The 26,195-nt window shown below is 46.2% G+C and overlaps 1 protein-coding gene across 1 annotated transcript; it reads left to right on the top strand.

Moving 5' to 3' along the window:
* LOC8082339 (probable WRKY transcription factor 70) lies at window positions 4,722–6,471 on the top strand. Its single transcript, XM_002467862.2, has 4 exons — window positions 4,722–4,958; window positions 5,043–5,342; window positions 5,457–5,558; window positions 5,690–6,471. Exons 2-4 carry the CDS (start codon window positions 5,056–5,058, stop codon window positions 6,285–6,287), a joined length of 987 nt encoding a protein of 328 aa, XP_002467907.1. The 5' UTR covers window positions 4,722–4,958; window positions 5,043–5,055; the 3' UTR covers window positions 6,288–6,471.

The raw sequence follows: 26,195 nt of genomic DNA, 5'->3' as shown, positions 1-26,195 counted from the left end.
TTGCATTTGTGCAAACTTTGCAAATCTTCCTCCCAACTTGACATTTATGCAGAGGACTCTGGGTTTGGCAAAATACCCTCCCGCGCTAATCGGTCGTCCGGTCCTCCCCTCGCACACGCGGAATATATCGCGGACTCGCGCCCGACTACGTGGCCGCCGACCCCCTGGCCTCTATGTCTCGCGCCTGACTCCGTGGATGCAATCTGGACGTATCGCCGGCGCTACTCCAGGCCAGCGGACGCGGCTGCAGGCCTCCAGCGGCCGCGGCTCCAGGGGTCTCCAGGTGGCCGCGGCTCCAGGGGTCTCCACGGCATACAGCAGGCAAGATCGAGGTTTTCTGCTAGGGTTTATTGCCTTGACATGGTTGTGATGTGATGCCTTGATATGGCCGATCAGTAGATAGGGTGCTGATCTGATATGGCCTTCATATGCCTTGAATTGATGGACTGCTTACGATGTGGTGCTCATCTGATGCTTTCTCTATTGATGGCGTGGCACCGATTGTGTTTTATTTTTCATGTTGAATAGAAACCTGAATGCCTATGTAAAGAACATGTTAATTTTCTAATTTGTTAAATTTTTGTTCATCTAGTGACATGTGTTGTTCTTTCCATTAGCAGATTCCTTTGTAATGGAGGACGTTGGATACTATACCGGCATACTCACATCAGACGCTGATCCGAGTGATGTTGCATTGGGCTTGGATTTGGACTTGAATTTTTCACTGACGCAGGACGATGAGTTCAGTGGTACTAATGATTCTTCTGAATTTCAAGCTGATCCTATGCAATCACAGACAGTTGTAGTTCCTTCTCTTGGTGTGCGTTGTGCTAAAAAGGGTGCCTCCCACAGGCAAAAGAAATTTGACATAGAGGAGGACAAAGTCATATGCTCAGCTTGGTTGCAAGTTAGCAAAGATGCCATTGTCGGTGCGAATCAACCTCGGTCAACTTTTTGGGGTAGAATTCGTGCATTCTTTAACGATCACAAGGACAAAAAGACATCTACCATTGATAGGACAGAGGCTTCTATTATGCATAGGTGGGGGACTATTCAGAGGGAGGTGAACAAGTTTTGTTCATGCTATGAGAAAATTGAGCGTAGGAACGCTAGTGGATCGACTATCCAGGACATGGTGAGTTTTCGTAGTTTGGTTCTTTCATTTGTATTCCAAGTTTTGGTTCATATGTGAATATATAAATATTTAAAATTATTTTACATGTGCAAATTAATGCAGCATTGGAGACATACGTTGGAGAAGACGACGAGAACAAGCAGCAAAAGTTCACTCTTATGCATTGTTATCACATTCTGAAGGATCAAGACAAGTGGAAGACATTGCAGATTGAACTAAATCAGAAGAACAAAAAACAGAAGACTACCAAGGAATCCACGCAGAGCAATGACCCCTTGAGCAACAATGATGAAGTGGTAGAGGTTGCAACCCCAAGTTCTAAAGAGCGTAAGAGGCCACTGGGTCAGAAACAGGTAAAACAAGCTATGCGGGACGACGCCTCTCTTGTAGTTTTGCAGAAGATGTTGGAAACGAAAGAGATACGTGACAGAGAAAGAGACAAGGCAAGGGAGGATGACAAGAATGTTGAGAAGGAATTTCTTGAGTTAGAAAAGGCTGCTCTTGAGCTTGAGAAGAAACGACTGGAAAATGAAGCCAAAGTCGCTGAAGGAAACTTGGCAAAGGAGGAGGCTGCTCGTGAGCTTGAGAAGAAGCGCTTATCAAAGTCGCTGAAGCAAAGTTGCTAAAGGAGAAAAAGACATAATGCTAGTAGACACGAGCAAACTCGACGAAGATCAGCTCAAGTGGCACAACGCAATGAAGAAGAAGATCCTTGCGTGTTACAATCTTTAGTTTTAGTTTTAGTTTCAGTTACAAATAATCCTGATACATCTTCTGGTGGCCACCTTCTCTATCGCGTTGAATGACAGCATGCCCAGGACCGAACCAGCATGTCTTTGTTTTTTTACTAGAAAATTTATGCAAAATCCGAGTAGCTGTGCACATAAAAAATCATCGTCTTCTGAAGACTCATCATCCAATTGTCTCCGGAGACGTGATCTGGAAGTCCTCTTCCGCCGCAGCTGAGAATAATTACGCGCCTCACAACATTGAACAAAGTACAAAAAATTAATGGACGGACACAAGAATTCACGCAGAACAAACCTTGGCGAGCTGCAGTGCAAGCCTGTTTGATGGAGTCGGCGGCGGCATCGTGACCAGCAGCAACTTCGATCTGGAAGCCGTCCAAGGCAGCAGCGACCTGGGACGAACTGATGAACTTTTTGACGACAACCACGGGAGACGAGACGGCAACAACCGGCGGCGAACTCGACGTCTTGATGAACTTCGCGGCGCCGAGCACGGGAAACGGGGGATCGACCTGGGACGACTGGGACGACCTGAAGAACTGCTCGGCGGTGACAACGGGAGACGGGCGCCGCTTTTTTTTCGCGTCAAACACGACGGCGGCGACGACACGCGAAACGCAAAGCAGCGCGCCAAAGAAAAAAAACGCTGTCGGGTCCAAATTGAGTATGTCAAGTCAGTTTTGCAAAGGCCCTTGGAATCCTAGTTATTCGAACCGGACCGGACCGGCGGTTCGACCGGTAAAATACCGAACCGGAGCCTCCACCGGTCCGGTTCACCTTAGAAGATCGGAATGCAATCGAACCGGTGAAAACCGGTTGAACCGGCCGGTTTTCCGGTCAAACCAGTGAACCGGGCGGTTTCATGCGAACCGGTGATGTTTTGAGTTTTTCCAAAATTACCCCTCTGGATGTTCAGAACGATATAGTCTACTCAGGGGTATTCGTGGAAATTGCCTTTTAGGTCTTCTTTTGGGCTTTGGCGCTGGGCGGCTTGGGGAGGGAAAAATTTTCAGTTTTCGTTCCCCAATCCCACGTTATCCTCTCTCTCAGTCTCTCCCAGCGGCGGCTCACGGGCTCAGGCTCAGGCGGGGCGGCCGCCGGCGGCGGCTCTGGTGGAGTCGTGGAGCGGCTCGGCGACTCGTAGGGCGCGGGGGCGCGGGGCGCGGCGTCGACGCGTCGTGCACGGCTGCACGCGGGCGTCGCGGGGAGGGGAGCGGCGGTGGCTCGCATCGCAGTCGCATCCTCGGCGACTCGCTTCGCAGGGCGCGGGGCGCGGCGTCGTGCACGGCCGCTGCACGCGGCGAGGGGAGCCGGGAGCGGCGGTGTGCCCGCGCGTCGAGCAGAGCTCCGCCAGACGACCAGAGGGCAGACCACCAGAGCGGCAGAGCCCAGTCTGGTGGTGTGCGACGACAGGGAGGGGAGCCGCGTCGAGCAGAGGCCAGTCCACGGCGAGCGGGTCTCCAACTCTCCATCCGCTCCTCCAGAGTCCAGACTCCGCCCGGTGCTCCTGCCGTTCTTCAAGTTCAAGGAGAAGCATGGCGCCTGGTGAGCACTCCCTGCTCCCTACACCTTCTTGCAGTTACTTTTTTTTTCATTCCTTTTAGTTTACATTTTCCAGAAATATTGAACATGAACTTCAAATATAGTGCTGTACTAGTTGTCGAATCTGGAATGTGGATACATAAATAATCTGGAATCTGGAATCTGGACTAGTTTGTGGCTTCATAATTTCTGTCCAAAACTGCATTTCTATTGAATCTTGCATAATCTTCCTATGTATGACACTGTCATATACTTGTACAAATATAGTCATATATATATACCGGTTCAATTATTTTGTGGCCGGTTCGATTTGTCCGGTTCAAAATAATCGAACCGGCGGTTCAACCGGTTCCTAACGGTTGGACCATTGAACCATTGAACCGACGGCCTCGCCGGTTCGATTTCCGGTCCGGTTCTAATAACTTGGCTTGGAATAGGCATCTTTTTAGGCTTTGTATTTTGTTTTGAGACTTTGCAAATAACCTCAAATGCAAAATTGATTTGGAGAGGCCTTTGGAGATGCTCTAACAGCCTAGGTTCAACTCCTCGTGGGAACAAATTTAAATAGGTCTAGAATATAAAAATATAAAAAAAATAGGTTGAGATTTTTCCTGCTGACTTGGGTCAAAAATAAAAATATGGTGTTGGTCTGTTGGATATGAATTGAATTGAGTTATTTACTAATTGTATTTGATATGGTTACTCTATTTATCATCGACCATTAGATTATCGTAAAATCTGTGAATATTCTTTTCTTTCTTATATTTTTTGAGCCTTATGTTTGATATCGATACTCTATTTGTTTACACAGCATCATAAATTCCGACAAAAATTTTCCATTAGATTAATCAACTGAGATGTGGGCATTGCTTAGCTCTGACTCATGTAACAAACAAAACATTCCCGTGCATTGGCTAGATACACATTTCTAGCCGGTTCGGAACATTTCTTGCGCAATCCTACATGGAGACCAGAAGATAGACACGCCAGCACCAGCTAGTGGCTCCAGTTTAAAATGAAGCTGGTGGGTCTCTGTCTCCTTGTCCCAATCATCCATGTGTATGCACCCAGGTAGCCGAAGACCAGTCAAGTCTCCAGTCGGACCCCGCAATGGACGGTCATCGGAGAAATTGCCCAGGCATTGCCCCGGTGACCCTGTGGTCAAAGTCCATGCGTGTGCGTGATCTCACGCTGCCTGTGTCATCGCGATGACGGCTCCTCCGTGCCCCTGCACCAACGGTCCGGTAGACTGGTGGTATCCTTTCCTCCTCTGGGTATCCAGCGGCGACGGCCAGCGGCCAATCCACCGGCAGTCCGGCACCGGGCTCCAGTGACTCCCATGCTTTAGTTCCTTCCATGCAGCTTCCTCCCCTCACTCTTTTCAACCTTTCCACACCGCCTTTTCCCTCCCCAGATAACTAACCATGGGGTAAATTAACAACAGCGCACAATTAGCCGGCACCACAAGTCATTTCCTCGCATCTTTCTACCTCGCTCGTAGAGAGGAGCTAGTGTGCAGTACGTGTCTCTAGGTATAACAACAGCCCGCACGCACGAAAGCAGCTCACCAACTGTGGGTTTCTAGATCGACAGCATGGTCTAACGCTGCCCTATAGGCTGGATCGATCGATGGCGTCGTCGGGCAGCGACGTGCCGGCGGCGAGGGCGGCCGTGGCGGTGAACGATCTGATCCAGGCGCGCGACGGCGCGGCGAGGCTCAGGGCCTTCCTGCTGCAGCTGGACGACCAGCGCGCGGCGTGGGCGCAGCTGCAGATCGACGGCGTCCTGACCAAGCTGTCGAGCGCGATGTCGGCGTTGGATGTAAGCGATGCCGCCGGGTCGGACGACGGTGCGAGGCCACGGCCGCAGTCGGGGAGCTCGTGCGGGAACAAGAGGAAACAAAGCTCCAGCAGAAGGTGAGCACCTCTTCATACTCTAAATTACTAGCTTTTTATACATGTACAGCTGATCTTTTGACTTGTTTCTCGTTCGTTCCAATTCGATCTGCCCATGCTTAATTATTTCGGCAGATCACAGCGTCCATCTGACAAAAAGATCACTGCTAACCTGGAAGATGGCCACGTATGGCGGAAATATGGGCAGAAAGAGATTCAAGACTCACCCTATCCAAGGTATATATGTACATACTACATACTTCGTGCTCATATGTCCAGTAATTAATTCCAGTTATATATATAGTGGTATGGCCGAACGAAAGGCCATCAAACAGAGATCACGGAACCGGAACGTGTTTGCTTTGCAGGAGCTACTACAGGTGCACGCACAAGACAGACCAGGGCTGCAGCGCCAGGAGGCAGGTCCAGCGCTGCGAGACGGACACGTCCAAGTACGTCGTTACCTACTACGGCGAGCACACGTGCCGGGACCCCTCGACGATCCCGCTCATCGACCACGCCGCCGGCGCCCTTGCCGAGCTCGACCGTGCCAACAACCTCATCAGCTTCGGCCCCAGCGGCACCAGCAACGACGCAAACGCAGCAGCCGCGGCCAGCAACGCCGGCGCCTCTTCGTCGCAGTACCTGCAGGCTATGGGCGGGAGCGCTGCTGCTGATCAGCTGTCCACGTCGTGGTGCACCAGCGACGACGTGTTCAGCTCGTCGGCCGGCTCGTTCATGCAGGTGGACCAGCTGATCGGCGCCGTCGTGGGCGGCTCCGCCGGGGTCGTGACGTCAGCGGCGGCGCCGGACCGTGGCGTCGTGCTTGGTGGCGTGGCGAGCGGCGGCAGAGGCACCGCCAGCTTCCCGACGTCTCCGAACAGCCTCGGCTTCGTGGTGGGATCGCTTGGGAGCATCGGCGGCGGCGGCGAGGACGACGACGATATGTTTAGACTGGATCCTTAGTAAGGAACTGAACTAGGGGCGGCATTGCCCGTATACGTGAAACGCACGGACCTGTGATTCGTCTTGGTGCGTGAACCGGCCATGGCTGCTTGTAAAGCACAATAAGGCCTCGCACCAGCATGTACACATGCATACACTTGTGCCATCTTGATGCCGAATGAAGTTTTGCTCCGGTCACTAGCTAGTTATAAATGTGTTTGGTTTGATCTCGATCCTTCAACCAAAGCTGGCGACCTGGCGTGTATCTGCCCAAGCGAAGCGACTAATGGCGGCGTGTCTTGATCAAATTAGTGGTCGGTCATCATGGAACGATACTCCATTCGGCCAGACGATAAACACCGTCCGGGACTGTAGTGAGAAGCTCCATTCGGTTCCCCCAGACGGCATATGGAACTCCTGTGTCTGTGTGACGGGGCGAGCAACGATGTGTGTGAGGCATCAAGTAGCGGTGGCTGGCCTGCTGACGACAGGAGGAGCCTACTCCCAGAACGGCCTGGCACGCTTGCAGCCGGGCCGGGCCGGTGCACTGCATCAGTGTGTAGACCCCCCACCTGGAGCAGGAGGCGCCTGTCGGCCTGTGTGATTCGTGCAATGGGCCCGACCAGAGTGCTGTGCTGTTTATTCCTACGGCCCACGCCGGCCTGCGCCAATAACGTCAAGTTGAACTCCACGGTCTCCACCGTTTAGGCTCGGCCGCTTTATTGGACCACAACTAAGGCCTTGTTTAGTTCCAATTTTTTTTTTGGAAAACGACACTGTAGCACTTTCGTTTTTACTTGACAAACATTGTCCAATTTTGTTGTAACTAGGCTTAAAAGATTCATCTCGTGATTTACAGACAAACTGTGCAATTAGTTTTTATTTTCATCTATATTTAATGCTCTATGCATGTGCCGTAAGATTCGATGTGGCGGGAAATCTTGAAAATTCTTGGGTTTTTGGCCTAAGACCCAAATTAAGATTGAGGAGCCAAATTAGTTTTTTTTAAGTATAGGGGCCAGGACACAGCCTCGCTAGTAGTTTACTTAGGACTTTTGTTGTGAGCTATTATTTTTTTGTCAAACATATATTTCTAAAATACTATTTTATAGTAAAGTTGTTTTTCTTCTTCTCTCACGAAGACATGAGTTGTGATAAAATTAAAAAATATAGTTTATTGCAGCTCTCTTTCTCATTTCTCTCTCTCATCTATGCAAGAAGTAGTTGGTGAAGTGTTGGTGCAAAACTGATCTGCAAACACAAAGGGCTAATACCCGATATAAACGTTAAGGCGTGCCAGCCGATTTGACCTTACTATTGGCAAAGGTGGTAACTCGAACACTTTGGTCCTGACAACAGCGATGCGCCCGGATGTCACGGCCAAGAGGTATTCACGCGGAACTTGAGAACACGCCGAGCTTAAGTCGACGAATTCCTAAGAACTCGTAGTAAAAAGGAAAAAGTATGACGAAGTCGTCGAAATAGTAGATGCTAGAATATGAGTAAAAACTGGTGTTTGATTGATTGATAGATGTCTCATTACAAGGTCCTAGGGTCTATATTTATACCCTGCTCAAAGAGCTACAACCAGACACGATTAGAATTCGAATTCCAAATTACTCGGAGTCCGTATACAAAACGACTTAAATATTTAAGAAAATAACAAAACTATCCCCCCGTGACAAACTGAAACTCTGTCACAAACCATCGGCGGCTGCCGAACCCTTCCTTCGTATCATCGGCAGACTCCCTTGCCATAGTCATCGGCAGACTTTCTCATCATAGCAATCGGCACAGACACATCACCGCCTGTATACTTAGTCACGTTCAACTTCTCCTTCATCGGCAACCACCCTCATCGGCAACTCATCCTGTAAACAAACACTGCCGTGTTATCCAGCCAACCTGGACACGTGCCCAAAAACGGTGTCAACACATGCCCCCCAATTTCGGAGTATGAAATCATCAATGCTCCGAAATTCTCTGCAGTAATGATGCCTTTCCCCGTAATTAATGCTCATAATCTAGTAACCAACAACCTCAATCCGAACAACTCTGATCCTATTCTTCCGCATATTCCTCGAAACCCTCAACTTCCTAAACGGGCATTTCCTTCTCAACCGTACATCGGCAATATTACCGTTATAAAGATCTGCCGATGAACTGATCAGGACGTTCGTACAAACGGTTATCTTCACCTTACTTGCCCATCGACAATATGACCGTTACAGGACACTGCCGATGGACCGACCAGGAGATCCCGCACAGTAAAATATCTCCAGATAATGACCGCTTCCCGTCAAATCACCTGCACAATCCCTCGATTATCGTGCGAACAGTTACCAAATCTACCTGAACACCCTCGGATTTCTCGGATGCGGCAAGGAGATAAGTCAGATTTGCCCTTACCCATTTTGTCTTATAAATAGTTCCTTCTCGGGTACTCCTTTTCTATCACATCATTCCATCATCCCAACTTTACTTTCCTAGCGACGGCGCCATTCAACGTCTCCAAGACCTCCGACAAAAACTCCTCCTCACCAACCCGAAGCCTCAGACATCCTCCTCGTCGCAAGATGGCTATTAGCTTCATCGTCCCTGAGGTCAGTCCTTCATTCCATCCCCTGTTCTTTTCTTCGCATCCCTGTTCATCCGCAATCCATTTTACTGAACATTTTCTTTTCTTTTCTTTGTGTTCTTTTTCTTTATTTCAAAACCACCAGGAATTGTCAAACAAAATCGTCATTCCCACCGATCAACCACACCTCCAACGCCTCGGCCCTCTAGGGGATCCAGATCCGACCGATCTCATTAACGCAGAAACCAATAGGATCCCTTTCAGAGCCGAAAATTTTTCTTTAGATCTGTGGAAAGACACCTTTCGCTCCTGGCCCAGCCCTACCGTAGGGTGGAAAGACTGGTTCTTGAGAGTCAGCAACTCCAATGAAGTCCAGTGGGGTGAGAGAAAACTAGATCAATGCATTAGGCTGTCCATTGCCGATATGCACAGGAATGAGTCACTGTTGATATCTGCATCTTACTTTTGGTCAGACACCCTCAATGCTTTTGTCTTTGGCCACGGCCCTGCTTCTCGTACTCTTGCCGATGTAGCCATGCTCACCGGTCTAGATGTATCTTCTGTCGATAGCACTAGCTTTTTTGACACAGCTCCTAGTGCCAAAGTAGAGACTCGCGCTATCGGCGGCTGGTCAGGGTACATTCAGAAGTATCATGGGAAGGGACCTGTCAGCATAAAGGAACAAACCACTTTTCTGAATATGTGGCTGGACAAGTTTGTGTTCTGTGGTCGATCGGCAGGACCGACTTCCGTCTATCTATCGGCAGCAGAGAGACTAGCTAACGGTGGCCGATTTCCTCTCGGCCGATACCTGCTTGGCGCCGTTTACCATCTTCTCCATCAGGTGGCCAGGAAACTCCTGCTCGGCCAGTCCACCGGCAACTTAGGCGGCCCTTGGTGGTTCATTAACATGTGGCTTAATCTGCATCTGCACAAGCGCCTTAACTTCAGCTTGTTCACACAGCGATTCCCAAGAGATATAACTGAAAATCATGTACTGGGTGAAGAGGAATCGGCAACACACGCTCCCTTGAACTTTGGCGAAGCTATCATAGTTCTACCTGGTTCAGGGGGTAATCCAGATCAGATCGGCCGATTCTTCCAGACTCTATATGAGGGCTTGGCCAGAGATGAACGACCGTGGTTGGCCTATGATGACCCAGACAGTATGCTCCCCCTGGTTTTCAATCCATTTAATGACGCTCTTGACAGGAATAATGAAGTGATGATGGCAATTGTGACTCCTAGAGCCATACCAGTGAATTTCTTTGGTAGCACAAAAACCTCTCCCCAGACTTATGAATTTTACAACCCATCGGCATTAGCTCGTCAATTAGCTTTCGGCCAGTTGCCGATTGCGCTCTGTTATGCCGATGTGATAAAACCTAGAGAGCCCATCAGCAACCTTCTTGAGTGGATTCGAGTAGACCAACTACCACCGAATGCCGATACAGATGCAGATTTGTCAGAATGGGTCCCAGCCGCTTTCATCACTCAGGCGTACAAACTATGGTGGGCAGAATGGAAGGAGCATCTATTCTGCAAATCAGCCTTTTCGTATCGCGGCATGATCGATCCCGAGTACAAAGTCCCTGACGATGCTGTAAGTATTCCAAACCGATGTTCCAATTTCTTTCAATTCTATTTCCATCGGTAACTCACTTTTGTATCCTTTTCGTAGGTTGACAACATCCCTCCATCGGTTAGCAGAAGTGGTAAGCGGATCGACCTGTTTCCACCAGGCCCAATTTCTTCAATCGGCCACAATGCTCCCACTCTGGCTACCATTGTGCATCGAGGTGCGCGCCTTAAGAAAGTCACCACCAAGAAAACTCAGACACCACCATCGGTAGCCGCTTCCACTCTGGCACAAGCTTTCAAGGCAATTCGTCAACCCCCTTTTTTTATTTATACCGATTACCTTTACATCGGCTATATTTGTATTTATAAACTCCTTTTTATTGCTGCAGCAAACCGGTGCATCGGCAAAAGCCAAACGTCAAGGTGCCGATGCCCCCCAGTCCAGCCAATCAAAGAGGAAGGGTGCCAAGAGTACCAGGGTCGGAACAAAGCGCCAGAAAGTGGCTACTCCTCCTCCTCCTCCTCCCCCGGTGTCTCCTATTCCGGTGGAATCTTCTCCCTCCCCTCCAGGTGTGGAGATCCAGGAAGCACCATCTCCCCCTCATCCGCAGGAAGCACCAGAAGCAGACAAACCCCAGCAGGAAGAACCCCAAGTAGAAGGTACATTAACGGACGTGGGTGGACAAACAACTGGCCCGGCAAGTCCAATTGCATCATCGGCAATTCGTCCAATTCAGACAAGCATTGTTCTTCCTCAGGGTAACATGTTTTACTATATTGCCATCGATGAACTTATTCTCATTCAGCCTTATAACTCTTTCTGTCTTCTTTTCAGTCGATGTTGTTCCATCGGCAACCCTGACCGATCAACCTGTGGCCCCACCGGCATCTTCCAGTCAACGGCAAGAAATAGCCTTGAAGCAAGTAAGTCGCTCAGCCTTCATCAGTATTATTTGCCGATTCTCCGAGCATGAACTAACTTACTCTGTTTTTCTTTCCCAGGAACAAGATTCTCCCGATAGCCTTTTCTCCTTCGCCATCGACATCTCTGAAGAAGAAGGTGAAGAAGCAAGTTCTTCCCAGACAGTTGGCATCACATCGGCAGAGATCAGGGCCAAGCTGGAAGAATTGTCGGCCCTCCTTCATCAGGACACGGCACAACTAGTTGATGACTCCGACCTAGCCAAGGTTCTATTCAAGACTCTCAGAGGCCAGATCCCAACCGATGTTGAAGAAATCCTCTTCCAAGCCGCACACTTGGAGAGTCGTCAACTGCAGTACCAGAGGGCTTCTCGGCGTCTTGCTGATAGAACTGCTCAGATTCAACTCTCTGAAGAGATGAAGAAAGAGAAACTCCTGACCGATGAGAAGCACAAGAACATCGGCATCTTGAGATCTTCAGGAGATACGCTGAAGCAAAAGATATCTGACTTATCGGCAAAAAGGGAATCCCTCTTAGCAGAACTCAAACAAGTGGAGGACGCCTTGTCCCAAGCCCAACAGGAAGAGAGTCAACTGCCAGAGACCATCAAGCTCCTTGAGCATGAGCGGAACGTCCACGGTCGCAAGGCGCTGCAGTTGAAGAAGAAGCTGAAGCCGATAGAAGGTTCTGCCGATGACGATATCAAGGAAATAGAAGCAGCCAACCAAATCCGGCTACGCGCCATATCAGCGATCCAGGCGCTGCTGAACACATGAAGCTCTCATCGGCAACACATCTGTGTTTTCCCGCTTTTTAGCTTTTAGTCTAGCCGATAGGACTGTTATCGGCATCTTTTGAAACATTAAGTCTGCCCCCAAACATTTAAATCCAGCCGATAGGAGTGTTATCGGCACTTAAACTTTTATGCATCGACCCATATGCTGGGGTAGTACTTCTTTAAATATTTGCCATTTAATGCTCTGGGAAATTCAACTCCTTCGAGAGTTTCTAGAATATAGGCATTTCCAGGAGCCGATCGACTTATCCGATAAGGACCTTCCCAATTAGGAGACCACTTTCCAAACTTCGAACTTTTAGTCCCGATTGGTAAAATTAACTTCCATACCAAGTCCCCATCGGTAAACTCCTTAGCCTTCACTTTCTTGTCATACCATCTAGCAACTCTCTTCTTATTTTCTTCTATACTCATTAAAGCCTTTCACCGATGTCCCGCTAGATCATCTAACTCATCGGTCATCAAAGTGGCATAATCATTGGCGGCTAATTGATCTTGAAAAGATAATCGCCTAGATCCAGCCTTAATTTCCCAAGGTAACACTGCATCATGTCCATATACCATTTGATAGGGCGACACCTTGGTTGATCCATGACAAGCCATCCGATAGGACCACAATGCTTCATTCAATAATGTATGCCACCGCCTAGGATTTTCTTCAATCTTTCGTTTGATAAGTTTGATAATTTCTTTGTTAGACGCTTCGGCCTGCCCATTGGCTTGGGCATAATAAGGAGAAGAATTCAACACTTTGATCCCCATACTGATTGCAAATTCATCAAACTCCCCTGATGTAAACATAGTGCCCTGATCGGTAGTAATTGTTTGAGGAATTCCAAATCGGTAAATGATATGCTCCTTCACAAAATCAATCATATTGGCCGATGTGACTTTCTTCAAAGGAATAGCTTCGACCCACTTAGTGAAATAATCAGTGGCAACCAGAATAAACTTATGCCCTTTGCTAGATGGTGGATAAATCTGGCCGATCAGATCAATAGCCCATCCTCGGAACGGCCAAGGCTTTATGATAGGATTCATAGCCGATGCAGGTGCCCTTTGAATATTACCAAACTTCTGACACCCTTGACACCCTTTGAAATACTTAAAGCAATCCTCAAGTATAGTCGGCCAATAATATCCATTACTCCTAATCATCCACTTCATCTTAAAAGCTGACTGATGCGCTCCACATACCCCTTCATGAATTTCTCCCACCAAACTCCTAGCTTCATCATCTCCTAAGCATCGGAGAAGAATTCCATCAATAGTTCGATAGTATAATTCATTGTCAAGGAGCACATACTTGGTTGCTTGAAATCTAACTCGTCTCTCAACTTTCTTAGATGGATCTTTCAAATAATCAATAATTTCCTTCCTCCAATCATCGGCATTGATTGCCGATACTGTATTAATTATAGGCTGATATCCTGAGGCATGCTGAGCTAACCGATTGGCCTCCTCATTATGCAATCGGGGAACATGCTCTAAACGGAAATCTTTGAATTCCTTTAACAATTGCATACTCCTCTCGTAATAAGCTATGAGAACTACACTTCGGCATTCATAGTTCCCGGCCAATTGATTTATAACCAACATAGAATCCCCGAAGATTTCGACAGCGTCGGCACGAACTTCTCTTAACAACTCCAACCCCTTGATCAAAGCCTGATACTCAGCCTGATTATTTGTTGATGTAGCAACAATCCGCAAGGAAAATTCATACTTCCTCCCTTTAGGGGAAACCAATACTACGCCGATCCCTACTCCCCGGTCACATGTAGATCCATCAAAGAAAAGCGTCCAGGGCACAATTTCCAAAGCTTCCACTGCACCGCAATGTTGAGTCACAAAATCGGCCATAATCTGTCATTTAACTGCCTTAGCCGATTCATAACGCAGATCGAATTCCGATAGCGCTAAAATCCATTTACCGATCCTGCCACTCATAATCGGCATAGATAGCATGTACCGGATCACATCATCTTTGCAAACAACAGTGCATTCGGCCGATAACAAGTAATGCCTTAACTTGATACACGAAAAATATAAACATAGGCATAGTTTTTCAATGGCCGAATACCTGGTCTCAGGATCAATCAACCTCCTGCTTAAGTAATAAATTACACGCTCTTTCCCTTCAAATTCTTGAATTAAAGCTGAATCGATAACCATCCCATCGGTAGACAAATACAATCTGAAGGGCTTTCCTTGCTGAGGTGGAACTAGAACTGGAGGATTCATTAGATACTTCTTAATTTCATCCAGAGCCGACTGTTGCTCTTTCCCCAAATAAATTCTTGATCGGCTTTTAGCTTAAGAAGAGGACTGAAAGCATGAATTTTACCAGACAAATTAGATATAAATCTCCTGATAAAATTTACCTTGCCGATCAAGGACTGGAGCTCAGTTTTGTTGGTAGGGGCTGCTATCTTATTGATGGCGTCAATAGATCTTCGACTAATTTCAATCCCCCTTTGATGTACCATGAAACCAAGAAACTGTCCTGCCGATACACCAAATGCGCACTTATTGGGATTCATTTTCAATCCATGCTTCCTCGTGCACTCTAACACCTTTCGTAGATCGGCAAGATGTTTTGTGAAATCCCCAGATTTAACCACCACATCATCAATATAAATTTCCACCAGCTTGCCGATGAACTCATGAAATATAAAATTCATGGCCCTTTGATAAGTAGCACCAGCATTTTTAAGGCCAAAGGTCATGACTATCCACTCAAACAATCCAACATGACCAGGGCACCTGAACGCAGTCTTCGGAATATCTTCTTCAGCCATGAATATTTGATTGTACCCGGCATTACCATCCATAAAGCTGATGATTCGATGCCCAGCCGCAGCGTCAACCAACAGATCGGCAACTGGCATTGGGTATCCATCCATCGGCGTAGCTTTATTAAGATTCCTAAAATCAATGCAAACCCGAAGTTTCCCATTCTTCTTGTAGACCGGAACAACATTGGAAATCCATTCGGCATACCGACACTGCCGAATAAACTTGGCTTCAATAAGTTTAGTTATTTCGGCCTTGATGTCAGGAAGGATATTAGGATTACATCGGCGAGCTGGCTGCTGATATGGCCGAAATCCAGACTTAATAGGTAACCGATGTTCAACAATTGATCGGTCTAAACCAGGCATCTCGGTATAATCCCAAGCAAAGCAATCTTTATATTCCTTTAACAAATCGGTTAATTGCTGCTTACACTCAGAATTTAACTTAGAACTAATAAAGGTAGGTCTAGGCTTATCACCACTACCTATATCTACTTCTACCAACTCATCGGCCGATGTGAATCCCTGGCCTAACTTTCCATCATCGGCGAACCTATCCATTAAACATCTTTGTCAGAACCGACTGCTTGGATCGGTGGAATTTCGTAATCGGCAACCTTGAGAAAATCTTTCTCCCAAACTTCTCCCGAAATGCACCTGGTCCTCTCATAGGTGTCTGCCTCTGCCGATGCAATAACATAAGAAGAATCCCCCGGGACGATCTCAATTTTGTCACCTACCCACTGAACCAAGCATTGGTGCATTGTAGATGGGATGCAACAATTGGCATGAATCCAATCTCTTCCCAACAACAAGTTGTAAGCCCCCTTTCCACTGATCACGAAGAAAGTTGTCGGCAAGGTTTTGCTGCCGATGGTCAGCTCAACACATATTGCTCCTTTGACTGGAGACACGTTCCCTTCAAAATCTTTAAGCATCATATCGGTCTTGGTCAAATCCTGATCTCCTTTCCCAAGCTTCCGATATACTGCATACGGCATGATATTGATAGCAGCCCCACCATCAACTAAGATCTTGGTCATTGGCTGCCCATCAACCCTCCCTTTGACGAACAGAGCCTTGAGATGCTGTCTTTCGTCGTCGGTAGGTTTCTCAAAGATAGCTGTCATCGGATCTAGAGCCAGTTCAGCTATTTGACCGGAAAACTCCACCTCGTCATCACTGGATGGCGCAAGGAATTCCATCGGCAACATAAAGACCATGTTAACTCCTGCCGATGGACCTTCCCTCTTAGTATCTGATTGCTGCTGACCTCTAGACTGACCAGAGTTCTCGCCCTTGCTTAGCTCCTCTTGCCTTTCGCGTTGCAATCTCCTTTTCTGTGTCTTGGTTAATCCTTCAGGACACCATGGAGGAAGTGGCTTCTGCCTTGCTGCTGGGCGTCGATTCTCTCTTGACTCCATCCGATGCGTGTTAGCATCCCTGCAGAATATGAACTCATCGGGAACTCGTGCATTAGCCATCTCCTCGAACTCTTCCTGATTCCTGGGAAAATATTGGACACGATCACCAAGCCTATCATGTACGCTGAGCCTGCCCCCCAGCCGATCATGAACTGATGCTCTTCCTCTGATCGGCCCATTAAATCGCCGATTGTCATCATGATAACGCCGATCGGTTCTATCGTACCGATCATAACCGTTGCACTCAGGGCAGTCTCTGACAGTGGGAAGCTTAATATTCTCCTCCCAACAATTGATGAAGAACGGACAGTTCCAATGATCTCTATGCCGATTCCACTCCTGTCGGCGTCTCTCTTCCTCCCGACGATAATCTTCTTGCTGGCGCCGGTACCGATCTTCCCGTTGCTGCCAGTTCTCTCGAGGCCTTCTATGAGTTATAACGATGCCAGACCGAGGAGGCCTCGCTGAACTGGTCCCTTCCTGGACCAAGCCCTTGCCTCTTGCATCGGCAATAGTAACTTGATGCTGGGGATCTACCGATGCACTTTTCTCGGCTACTTCCGATGTTAAGACCTTGGCCTTTCCCTTGGCATCCAACATGTTTGTCGGGAAAGGATGTTGGTCTATCTTCATTGGCTTCTGGATCTTGGAACTGTCAAACTTGATTCTCCCAGACTCTATGGCCGATTGCAGCTGCTGTCTGAAAACTTTGCACTCATTGGTGTCATGAGAAGTCGCATTATGCCACTTGCAATATTTCATCCTCTTCAACTCCTCTGCCGATGGGATCACGTGATTAGGAGACAGCTTGACCTGACCTTCCTGAAGTAGAAAATCAAATATCTTATCGGCCTTAGCAGTGTCAAAAGCAAACTTCTCTGGTTCCTTCTGCCCAAAAGGGCAAGACATCGGCTTCTTGTTCTTTACCCACTCTTCCAAGCCGATGACTGGTTCCTCATCAGAATCTGAGCTTGTTGCCTCATCAACAAATGATACTTTCTTGTTCCATGCTCTTTTGGGCTCGAAAGGCTTGATGTCTTGATCAGAAATCCTCTGCACCAAATGACTTAAGCTTTCAAACTCCTGAGAGGCATACTTATCCCTGATGTGTGGCAATAAACCCTGGAAAGCCAAATCGGCTAGCTGCCGATCATCTAGAATCAAACTATAACATTTATTTTTGACCTCCCGTATCCTTTGCACAAAACCTTCAACCGATTCATCATTGCGTTGTCTCAATTTGACCAAATCGGTAATCTTTTTCTCATGAACCCCACAAAAGAAGTATTTGTGGAATTGCTTCTCCAGATCGGCCCAAGTAATCACCGAGTTAGGAGGTAATGATATGAACCAAGTAAAGGCCGATCCAGACAATGATGATGAAAATAGACGAACCCTCAATTCATCCCGGTTACCAGCTTCTCCGCATTGAATGATGAATCTGTTGACATGCTCCATAGTTGACGTGTCGTCTTGCCCAGAAAATTTAGTAAAGTCTGGTACCTTGTACCGATGCGGAAGCGGGATCAAATCATATGCAGGAGGATACGGTGTCCGGTACGAGTAAGTGTTGACTTTGGGTTTTATCCCAAATTGATCCCTCATTACTTCAGCGATCTTATCGGCCCAATATGCATCGGCATCCTGCCGATGAGGCGGCTGCAGGTCCGGCACCTGGTGGTGAGCTTCCACGTGTCTGTTTGGGGCACGATCTGCACGGAACATTGGGTCGATCATCTGGCCTCGAATCTGTGGACCACCAAACTGCTGTCCACCGATTTGTTGCCCCCCGAGTTGCTGTCCGAGATTCATTGGCTGGTTGGAAATCCCCTGATTCTGGAATCCGGGATAAATCTGTCCTTGCTGGAATCCTGTAGCCTGGTAACTCTGTTGGGGCGTTTGTGGAAAGACTTGCTGTCCAAGCCATCCATTATTAGCGTTCATCGGCATAGGCGCTGCCGATGATTGGTAATTGGGTACCATCATTGAATTGACATACCCCGACTGGGCTATAGACCTCTGTTGCATCAGCATTGAATCTGCCGATGCATTAGGCATCTGGAACATTGAATCTTGAGGATTCCCAGTGTGAGGCCTTGCAGCAGTAGTTGTAGTATACCGAGGACTCTGGTTCAACGGCGCATAGGGAAGCGCCGATGTCATAGGAGTCTTGCCCCTCATGTCGGTTATCTGTGATGTACCCGGCGTCAACTCTGGGGGCATACCATAACCCCACCAGTTGGGAGGAAGAGTCAGCCCTGACATTGCCGATGCCAACATATCTGTAGTCAGTTTATTCTGCCCACATGAAGTTTGCGGGTTAGTTGTCATCGGCACAGATCGTGCATTAGTAGTTCCCAACGTATTTGGAGGGACGGCAGACTGTGCACTCGCAGCGGCCGTAGCAGCCGATGGAGCCATGACCTCTGGTGACGTTGGCTGATGATGAGAAGGGCCCACATAATCTGGTGGGATTTGTCCTTCCTTGAAAGTTCTTGCCACGGCATTGAAAACCGTATTAGACAGTACGCCAGCTTGGTTGATCAAAGCTCGGTTGATAGCACTGTCAACCATATCTTGAAGCTTGCCAGGATTGGCTTCGAAAGTAACCTGCCGTGGTGCCGGCAGTGCATCCTTCTGGATCACCTCGCCACTCCTGTTTATGCTGAAGGACTTCAGGCATTGCAGCTTGAACTCTTCCATGGCTTGAGCAATAGCTTGCTTCTGCTCATCCTTGAGATTGGCTTCCGTCACGGGGATGACGTTCTCTTGATCAAAGTCAGAGATCGATATGTTGAACTTGATCTTGAATTGGTCCCACTGGGCGTGCCAAAAGATGTGTTGGTGCAAAACTGATCTGCAAACACAAAGGGCTAATACCCGATATAAACGTTAAGGCGTGCCAGCCGATTTGACCTTACTATCGGCAAAGGTGGTAACTCGAACACTTTGGTCCTGATAACAGCGATGCGCCCGGATGTCACGGCCAAGAGGTATTCACGCGGAACTTGAGAACACGCCGAGCTTAAGTCGACGAATTCCTAAGAACTCGTAGTAAAAAGGAAAAAGTATGACGAAGTCGTCGAAATAGTAGATGCTAGAATATGAGTAAAAACTGGTGTTTGATTGATTGATAGATGTCTCATTACAAGGTCCTAGGGTCTATATTTATACCCTGCTCAAAGAGCTACAACCAGACACGATTAGAATTCGAATTCTAAATTACACGGAGTCCGTATACAAAACGACTTAAATATTTAAGGAAATAACAAAACTATCCCCCCGTGACAAACTGAAACTCTGTCACAAACCATCGGCGGCTGTCGAACCCTTCCTTCGTATCATCGGCAGACTCCCTTGCCATAGTCATCGGCAGACTTTCTCATCATAGCAATCGGCACAGACACATCACCGCCTGTATACTTAGTCACGTTCAACTTCTCCTTCATCGGCAACCACCCTCATCGGCAACTCATCCTGTAAACAAACACTGTCGTGTTATCCTGCCAACCTGGACACGTGCCCAAAAACGGTGTCAACAGAAGCTATTTTACAAAATACTTTTTCCAAAATAGCTCAGCTTTATTTAAAAAGTTGTTCATGAAGCTATTTTCTAAAAAAAACAACTTTACTAATGAAGTTGAGCTATACCAAATAGGACCTTAGAGCCACTCCAATAACTTGGCTATTCTTATCGTGAGGATATTTTAGAACTTATATAGCAGAAAAATAAGCTCCAACAAATATGCTATTTGGATTTGTAAAATAAAAAGTTGGCTATCCCTTGATTTTTGGTGGCCATAGGGCCTTGTCTATGACACCTCAAAGTTTTATGACTCCAAACCGTGGTAAAAATCTAGATTTAACAATATTTCATGTGTCCATACCAAGAATCCTTATCACAGCCTGTCATAGGTATAGAACCCTTGTCATGGCATGTCACAGCTATCGGACCCTTGTCACAGCTTGTCACATCTATACGGCCTTGTCTATGACACCTTAAAGTTTCATGACTCCAAACCGTGGTAAAAATCTAGACTTAACCATATTTTATGTGTCCATACCAAGAATTCTTATCACAACCTGTCATATGTATAGGACCCTTGTCACAGCCTGTCACAGCTTGTCACAGCTATAGGGCCTTGTCTGTGACACCTCAAACTTTTATGACTCCAAACCATGGTAAAAATCTAGACTTAACCATATTTCATGTGTCTATACCAAGAATCCTTATCACAGCATGTCATAGGTATAGGACCCTTGTCACAGCCTATAACAACTATAGGACCCTTGTCACAACTTGTCACAGCTATAGGGCCTTGTCTATGACACCTCAAAGTTTCATGACTCCAAACCATGGTAAAAATCTAGACTTAACCATATTTCATGTGTCCATACCAAAAATCCTTGTCACAACCTGTCATAGGTATAGGACCATTGTCACAGCCTGTCACAGCTATCGGACCCTTGTCACAACTATAGGGCCTTGTCTATGACACCTCAAAGTTTCATGACTCCAAACCATGATAAAAATCTAGACTTAACCATATTTCATGTGTCCATACCAAGAATCCTTGTCACAGCCTGTCATAGCTATAGGACCCTTGTCACAGCCTGTCACAGCTATCGGACCCTTGTCACAGCTTGTCATAGCTATGGGGCCTTATATGTGACACCTCAAACTTTCATGACTCCAAACCATAGTAAAAATTGTAACACCCTAGGTGTTAAGCATGCATTTAGTCTCATAACTCATTCACAAACATTCTCATCAAGCATGGGCATGAGCATGGCATCATATAAGCATGATATGTTGTAAATGATTATTTTATGTGCTCAATTAAAATAGATTTAATTATGATAAATTAATATGCTTACTTCAAAAATACTTGTGATGACCAAAGTAGGTTGAATTATGTTTTAGAAGAATTAAGGATAATTTTGAGAATTTTTTGGAGCTCTAGAAATTGAGAAATGGTTTTTTATATAAAATTCCCCAAAATGGATTTATTTAAAACCTAGAGCTAGTTTTAAATTGTAATTCAAATTCTATGTGGAATTTGGGGTTACACTTTAAAGCAAAGTTATAGAGAAAATTATTGTGAACAACTTTTGTTCTTGGGACAAAGTCTAAAAAGCTTTTAAATAAGTCAAAAGGTGCTTGGCAAATAATTTAGAAAAGAATTTCAAAAAAATAGAAAGGGGACAGGGGCGCCAGCGGTTTTCCAAAGATAACCAAGCGCTAACTATATGTGTGCCTAGGATGTCTACATGACACATATAGCGACAAATATGGAGAATATCAAGAATAATGCTTTATTATATCTCGAACATAGTTACAACAAGGCTTACATATATTACAAAGCATAGCAGAAACTATTCTATATCTTCTCTTTGGGTCTCCATACTCCACAACGACGGTTGACTAGAGGTACACTCGCCTAGTACTCCTAGAACATTTCAAGGAACTCTGCCTTTGTATCACCATCTGGTACCCATCCGGGATTTTTAATTATTGAATGTAAAGCAAGTGTGAGCGCATCATACTCAACAAGTATAACATGAGGGGATGCAAGGCTCAAAAGGCTTGACTTGATTTGACTGCGATAAGCATTTTTAGTTGGTCATATTTTATTATTAGACCTATGTTACTAGGTTATGCTTAACCTCCCAAGGTGAGAAGTATAATTAACATCAACATTACTCATCACCCAAACCATCCATAGAACCATCTATCTCGAAAAGGATCTAGGCCACTCGTGTCCATGAGCACGGCTGATATATCAGTTTTAAAACACTCTGCAGAGCTTGTACACTTTTACCATGAGTTGTGTTACCCATATGCCCGAGGTGAATAGCCTCTTGACCCACTTCTAAGGTAAGTCAGCAGAGTTCACTATGAAGCCTTTCAAAAGTCCCTCTAACAAGTTAGTAGCCAAGAGGTTTCAATGGCAAGTGTGCATAGGTGTCCTCCTCCAAGAGGCACATGTGGTCGCGGCACTGTACACACCAAGGTAGGAAAACAACTATACACCATGAGGCACCCCCCTCTTGTGCCTTTCGGTAACCACTGACAAGTTAGAGAAGGTCAGTTTACTGAGCTAAAACTAGAGCCATGTAGCTCTCATGGCTGTACGATAAATCCTAGGTGGCCACTTTAAGATTCACTCCTTACGGAGGGCAGACTAGAGCACCCAAAAAGGCCCAATGCTCTAGCCACCTTCTATCCATGTTGCTAAAAAGCATCATTTTATCATTGATTATATAATTCATTAGTCAAGATTAACATTATATAGTTTGGTGATTACAGACTAAGCAAAACTACCCATATGCAAAAGCCAAGGTAACAAGGGATTCAGGATAAAAAGGTTCTAGGTAAAGTCCTTAGGGGTTTATCATATTAGACACATGCACATGAAGAGGTTATTAAATAGTTATTAGGTAACAAGGGAAACTCATGTTACACTTTCCTTTCACTATCGCTCAAACTTATTCAACTTCCCTCCCGGATCATCTTCGCATATCTGCTCCTCTATAGATCGCAATAACCAGCACAAGCACCATAAAAGGAACCTAAAAACAATACATCAAGCATTATAAAATATCATATAAAGGTTTTAAAACACGTAGGGCTTGTAACTACGATCGTTGAGCGCAAAAACAACTAAGTGAAACTACTATAAAAGGGTATGAAGGATCAAAGGTAGAAGTCAGAGGGTTCGGTAAATGATAGGAATGGAATAGACATGATCGATAAGTGCTAGCTTGGAAAGATTTATAGAGCACAAGGATCTATAGATGATTTGTTGATGACTATGGATTTGTGAAGAGTATACATAGAACATATTATGACTAATGGCTGCACTACTAAAATGTTACATAAAAGGGAAGCACGATGATGACGATTTGCATACCGGTTGAGGAAACCTAGTGGAGGACAGCAGTGGTTATGATTACATGGAACATGGCCTTAGCAGCACCAAATTGAGATTATTTTTGTGGGCTTGTTGTGGACTGTATGGAGTATGTTGTGGCAGAGGAACATGATGTTTTGACCATCTGATAGCCGAGGAATGAGATTGCAAGATGGTACTGCGTGGCTGTTGGCATGACAGGAGCAGCGACACTGTGATGCTTATATTTTGGGCGTTGTGGTTCACATGACCAAGAAAACTTGCAGAGATGTGTGTATATATTTTATATACACCATGATCAAAGGGCATGACCACTAGAGTGACGAATCATCAAGAACACACATGCCAACTAGTCTCAACGCGGTTGCGGGACAGCAGGGACAACAAGCATAAGATAGAAATATTTCTCTTTTATCTTGAATCCTAGGGCCACAGGATTTCTCAGAGACATGTGCAACAATATAAGACTCATTGTGATTGAAGGACACAGTCACTGGAGCGATGGAACATTGAGAATATGCATGCCAACCGGCAGGAATGCTGCTGCAGGGCAGCAGGGACATCATGCACAATAACATTTATAACTCTTTCATATTGAGCTCTATGGTCATGAAATTTTACAGAGGCATGTGCAAGGACACAGTTTACACTTGAGGTCAAAGGGAGTGAGCATTGGATTGGTAAAACAACGGGAACATGTGTGCCAACTGGCCGAACCGCTGTTGTAAGTCAGCAAAAACGCGGGCACGGATATGAAGATATCTCTAGTTTCTCAACTTCTATGGTAAAACCATTTTACATAGGTGTGTACAAGTATGTTAACTACAATTTGACCAAAGGATTTGATGATTGGAGGCATGAAACAGTGAGAAACACTGATTTTGTCAAAAGCAGCAAAGCTGACCGCGAGGACAACAACACTGCTAACTGTGATGGACAGTGGCACATTAACAAGGGAAAGATTGTCGGAACCGAATCAAAACTATATGATGGTGCACAAATTATAACAGAAACATGTAAGAATGATTGGAAGATAGGAGAGTGCCTCACATTGAGGTTCATGGGGATAGCAGCGATCCCATAGGTGCTCAATGACGACCAAGGTCAGCATAGCATTTTACGATCATTGGGGCTACGAGGATTCGTTGTGGGGATAACCTGTGATACACAAGGAGATGAGAGATAGAGAGTAGAGAGCACCCTACATGAATATATGGAGAGAGGATGACCTTGCTGTAGGTGAGGATCAGTGGCGGTGTCACCATGGTTGCTGGGGTCGACACCAGTAGCATGTTCACCGAGACGACAACGATGATTCGACCTTGGAGATGATCTACACCAAACCAGCAATCAAGAAAGATGGATGAGATTGGACAGCAAGATCAGAGATGGGAGAGGAAGGGGCGACCTCACCATGTGTTGTACAGAAATGGTGGCGATGTTTGCTTCCTTTGAACGATGGCTCCGGTGCTCAGGATTAGGCTTGCAGCTGCGAAATACTTTGTTGCAGAGTACTCTCTGTTTTGGTGGAGAGGAAAGAGAGAGAGAGGAAGAGGAAATGAAGAGGGCATCCATGGAGGTGGGAGAGGAGGAGAGGGGATGAGGAGGTGTCCATCTGCTGTTGCTCACATACAGGAACAAAAGAGGGAGAGGGAGGAAATTTGGAGGGAGCAGCCATGGGGAAAGAGAAGGAGAGGATGGAGTGCTTCTGCTGCTCTGGTGCTTGCGTGAGGAGGTGAGGGGGAGGGGAGAGAACATGGCTGGCTGCATGAGTGCATGCTATTAAAAGAGAAACAATACTGAGTGAGTAAAAAGGATGGTGTTAAAGGGGGTAAGAAAGTGCATTATGTGCAGCTATTATTTTTGCATGAGGGGAGAGTTGGAGTAAGAGAGGAGAGGAGAAGGCACCTAGCTGCTGGTTAATCGTGAGGAAGGAGTGAAAGGAGAAGTTATGGTTGCCAATTGCTGCATGGGTGCATGCACTTGAAGGGAAATAAGGTGGAGTTAAAATGGGTGCTATCAAAAAGGAATTGAAGGAGAGAAGGCTGCTGTTTGTGCGTGGGAAAAAGAGGAGAGAGGGGCTGTTTCATCAGCTTTCACTCTTGAAATTAGGGAGTGGTGAAGGAGAATAACTAGAGGCTTGTAAAGGGAATTAAGGGAGAATTATGGACTGTTGTTACTTGAGGGAGAGAGCAGGCGTCATCTGGTTGTGTGAGAGAGAAAGAAAAGAAAGCATTGCTGTTGTATGTATGTAATTAAAAGGATATAGTAGAGCAATGCTACCAAGAGAGAAATAAAGAGAGAGGTGGTAGCCATGGAGAAGGGAGGGGCTGCTGCTGCATTTCATGAGACGGAGAAAACTGAGGAAGTGAAAAGATGGTATTAAGAGAGAATTATAAAGAGGTGTGATCAAGGAAAAATTAAGAGAGAATGGATTATGTGCTACTAATATTTTTGCAAGAGAGTAAATAGAAAGAGGATGTGGCACCAAAATAGTTGGGTGCACATGGGAGAGAGGGTGAGAATGCATGGTTGCATGGAAGAGAAGAGAAAATATGGATGGCTATAATGTCCATGCATGCATTTGAAAGAATGGATTAAAGGAGCACACATAAATGAGATGGGATGAGAGAAATGAATAGATGCACATATTTTTGCATGAAGAGAGGGGCTGGCGTGGGGAAGCAGCAAGAGAAAAGGATGGGAAACAAAGAATTGATGTTCATTTGTTGTGTGTGATGGAAGGAAAGAGGAGATAAGATGGGCGTATCTATGTTGCATATGTGCATGCAATGGAGTAAGGGTTGGCAAAAGAGAATATTAAAGAGAGGTATTGCCTTGGAAATTAAAGGACAAAGTATTTGTTGTAGTTTTTGTTTTGCATGAGAGGAGAAGGAGCAAGCCATGGGGGTGCAG

This window comes from Sorghum bicolor, chromosome 1, assembly GCF_000003195.3.
Source record: "Sorghum bicolor cultivar BTx623 chromosome 1, Sorghum_bicolor_NCBIv3, whole genome shotgun sequence".
Taxonomy (NCBI): Eukaryota; Viridiplantae; Streptophyta; class Magnoliopsida; order Poales; family Poaceae; genus Sorghum; species Sorghum bicolor.
Note: the sequence above shows the minus strand (reverse complement) of the source record. Positions and strands in the feature narration are given on the sequence as shown.

Coding starts and splice junctions, on each gene's coding strand:
- LOC8082339 (XM_002467862.2), top strand. CDS start 5,056: ATGGCGTCGTCGGGCAGCGACGTGCCGGCGGCGAGGGCGGCCGTGGCG. Junction 5,343..5,456: donor AAACAAAGCTCCAGCAGAAG/GTGAGCACCTCT, acceptor TTATTTCGGCAG/ATCACAGCGTCCATCTGACA. Junction 5,559..5,689: donor CAAGACTCACCCTATCCAAG/GTATATATGTAC, acceptor TTTGCTTTGCAG/GAGCTACTACAGGTGCACGC.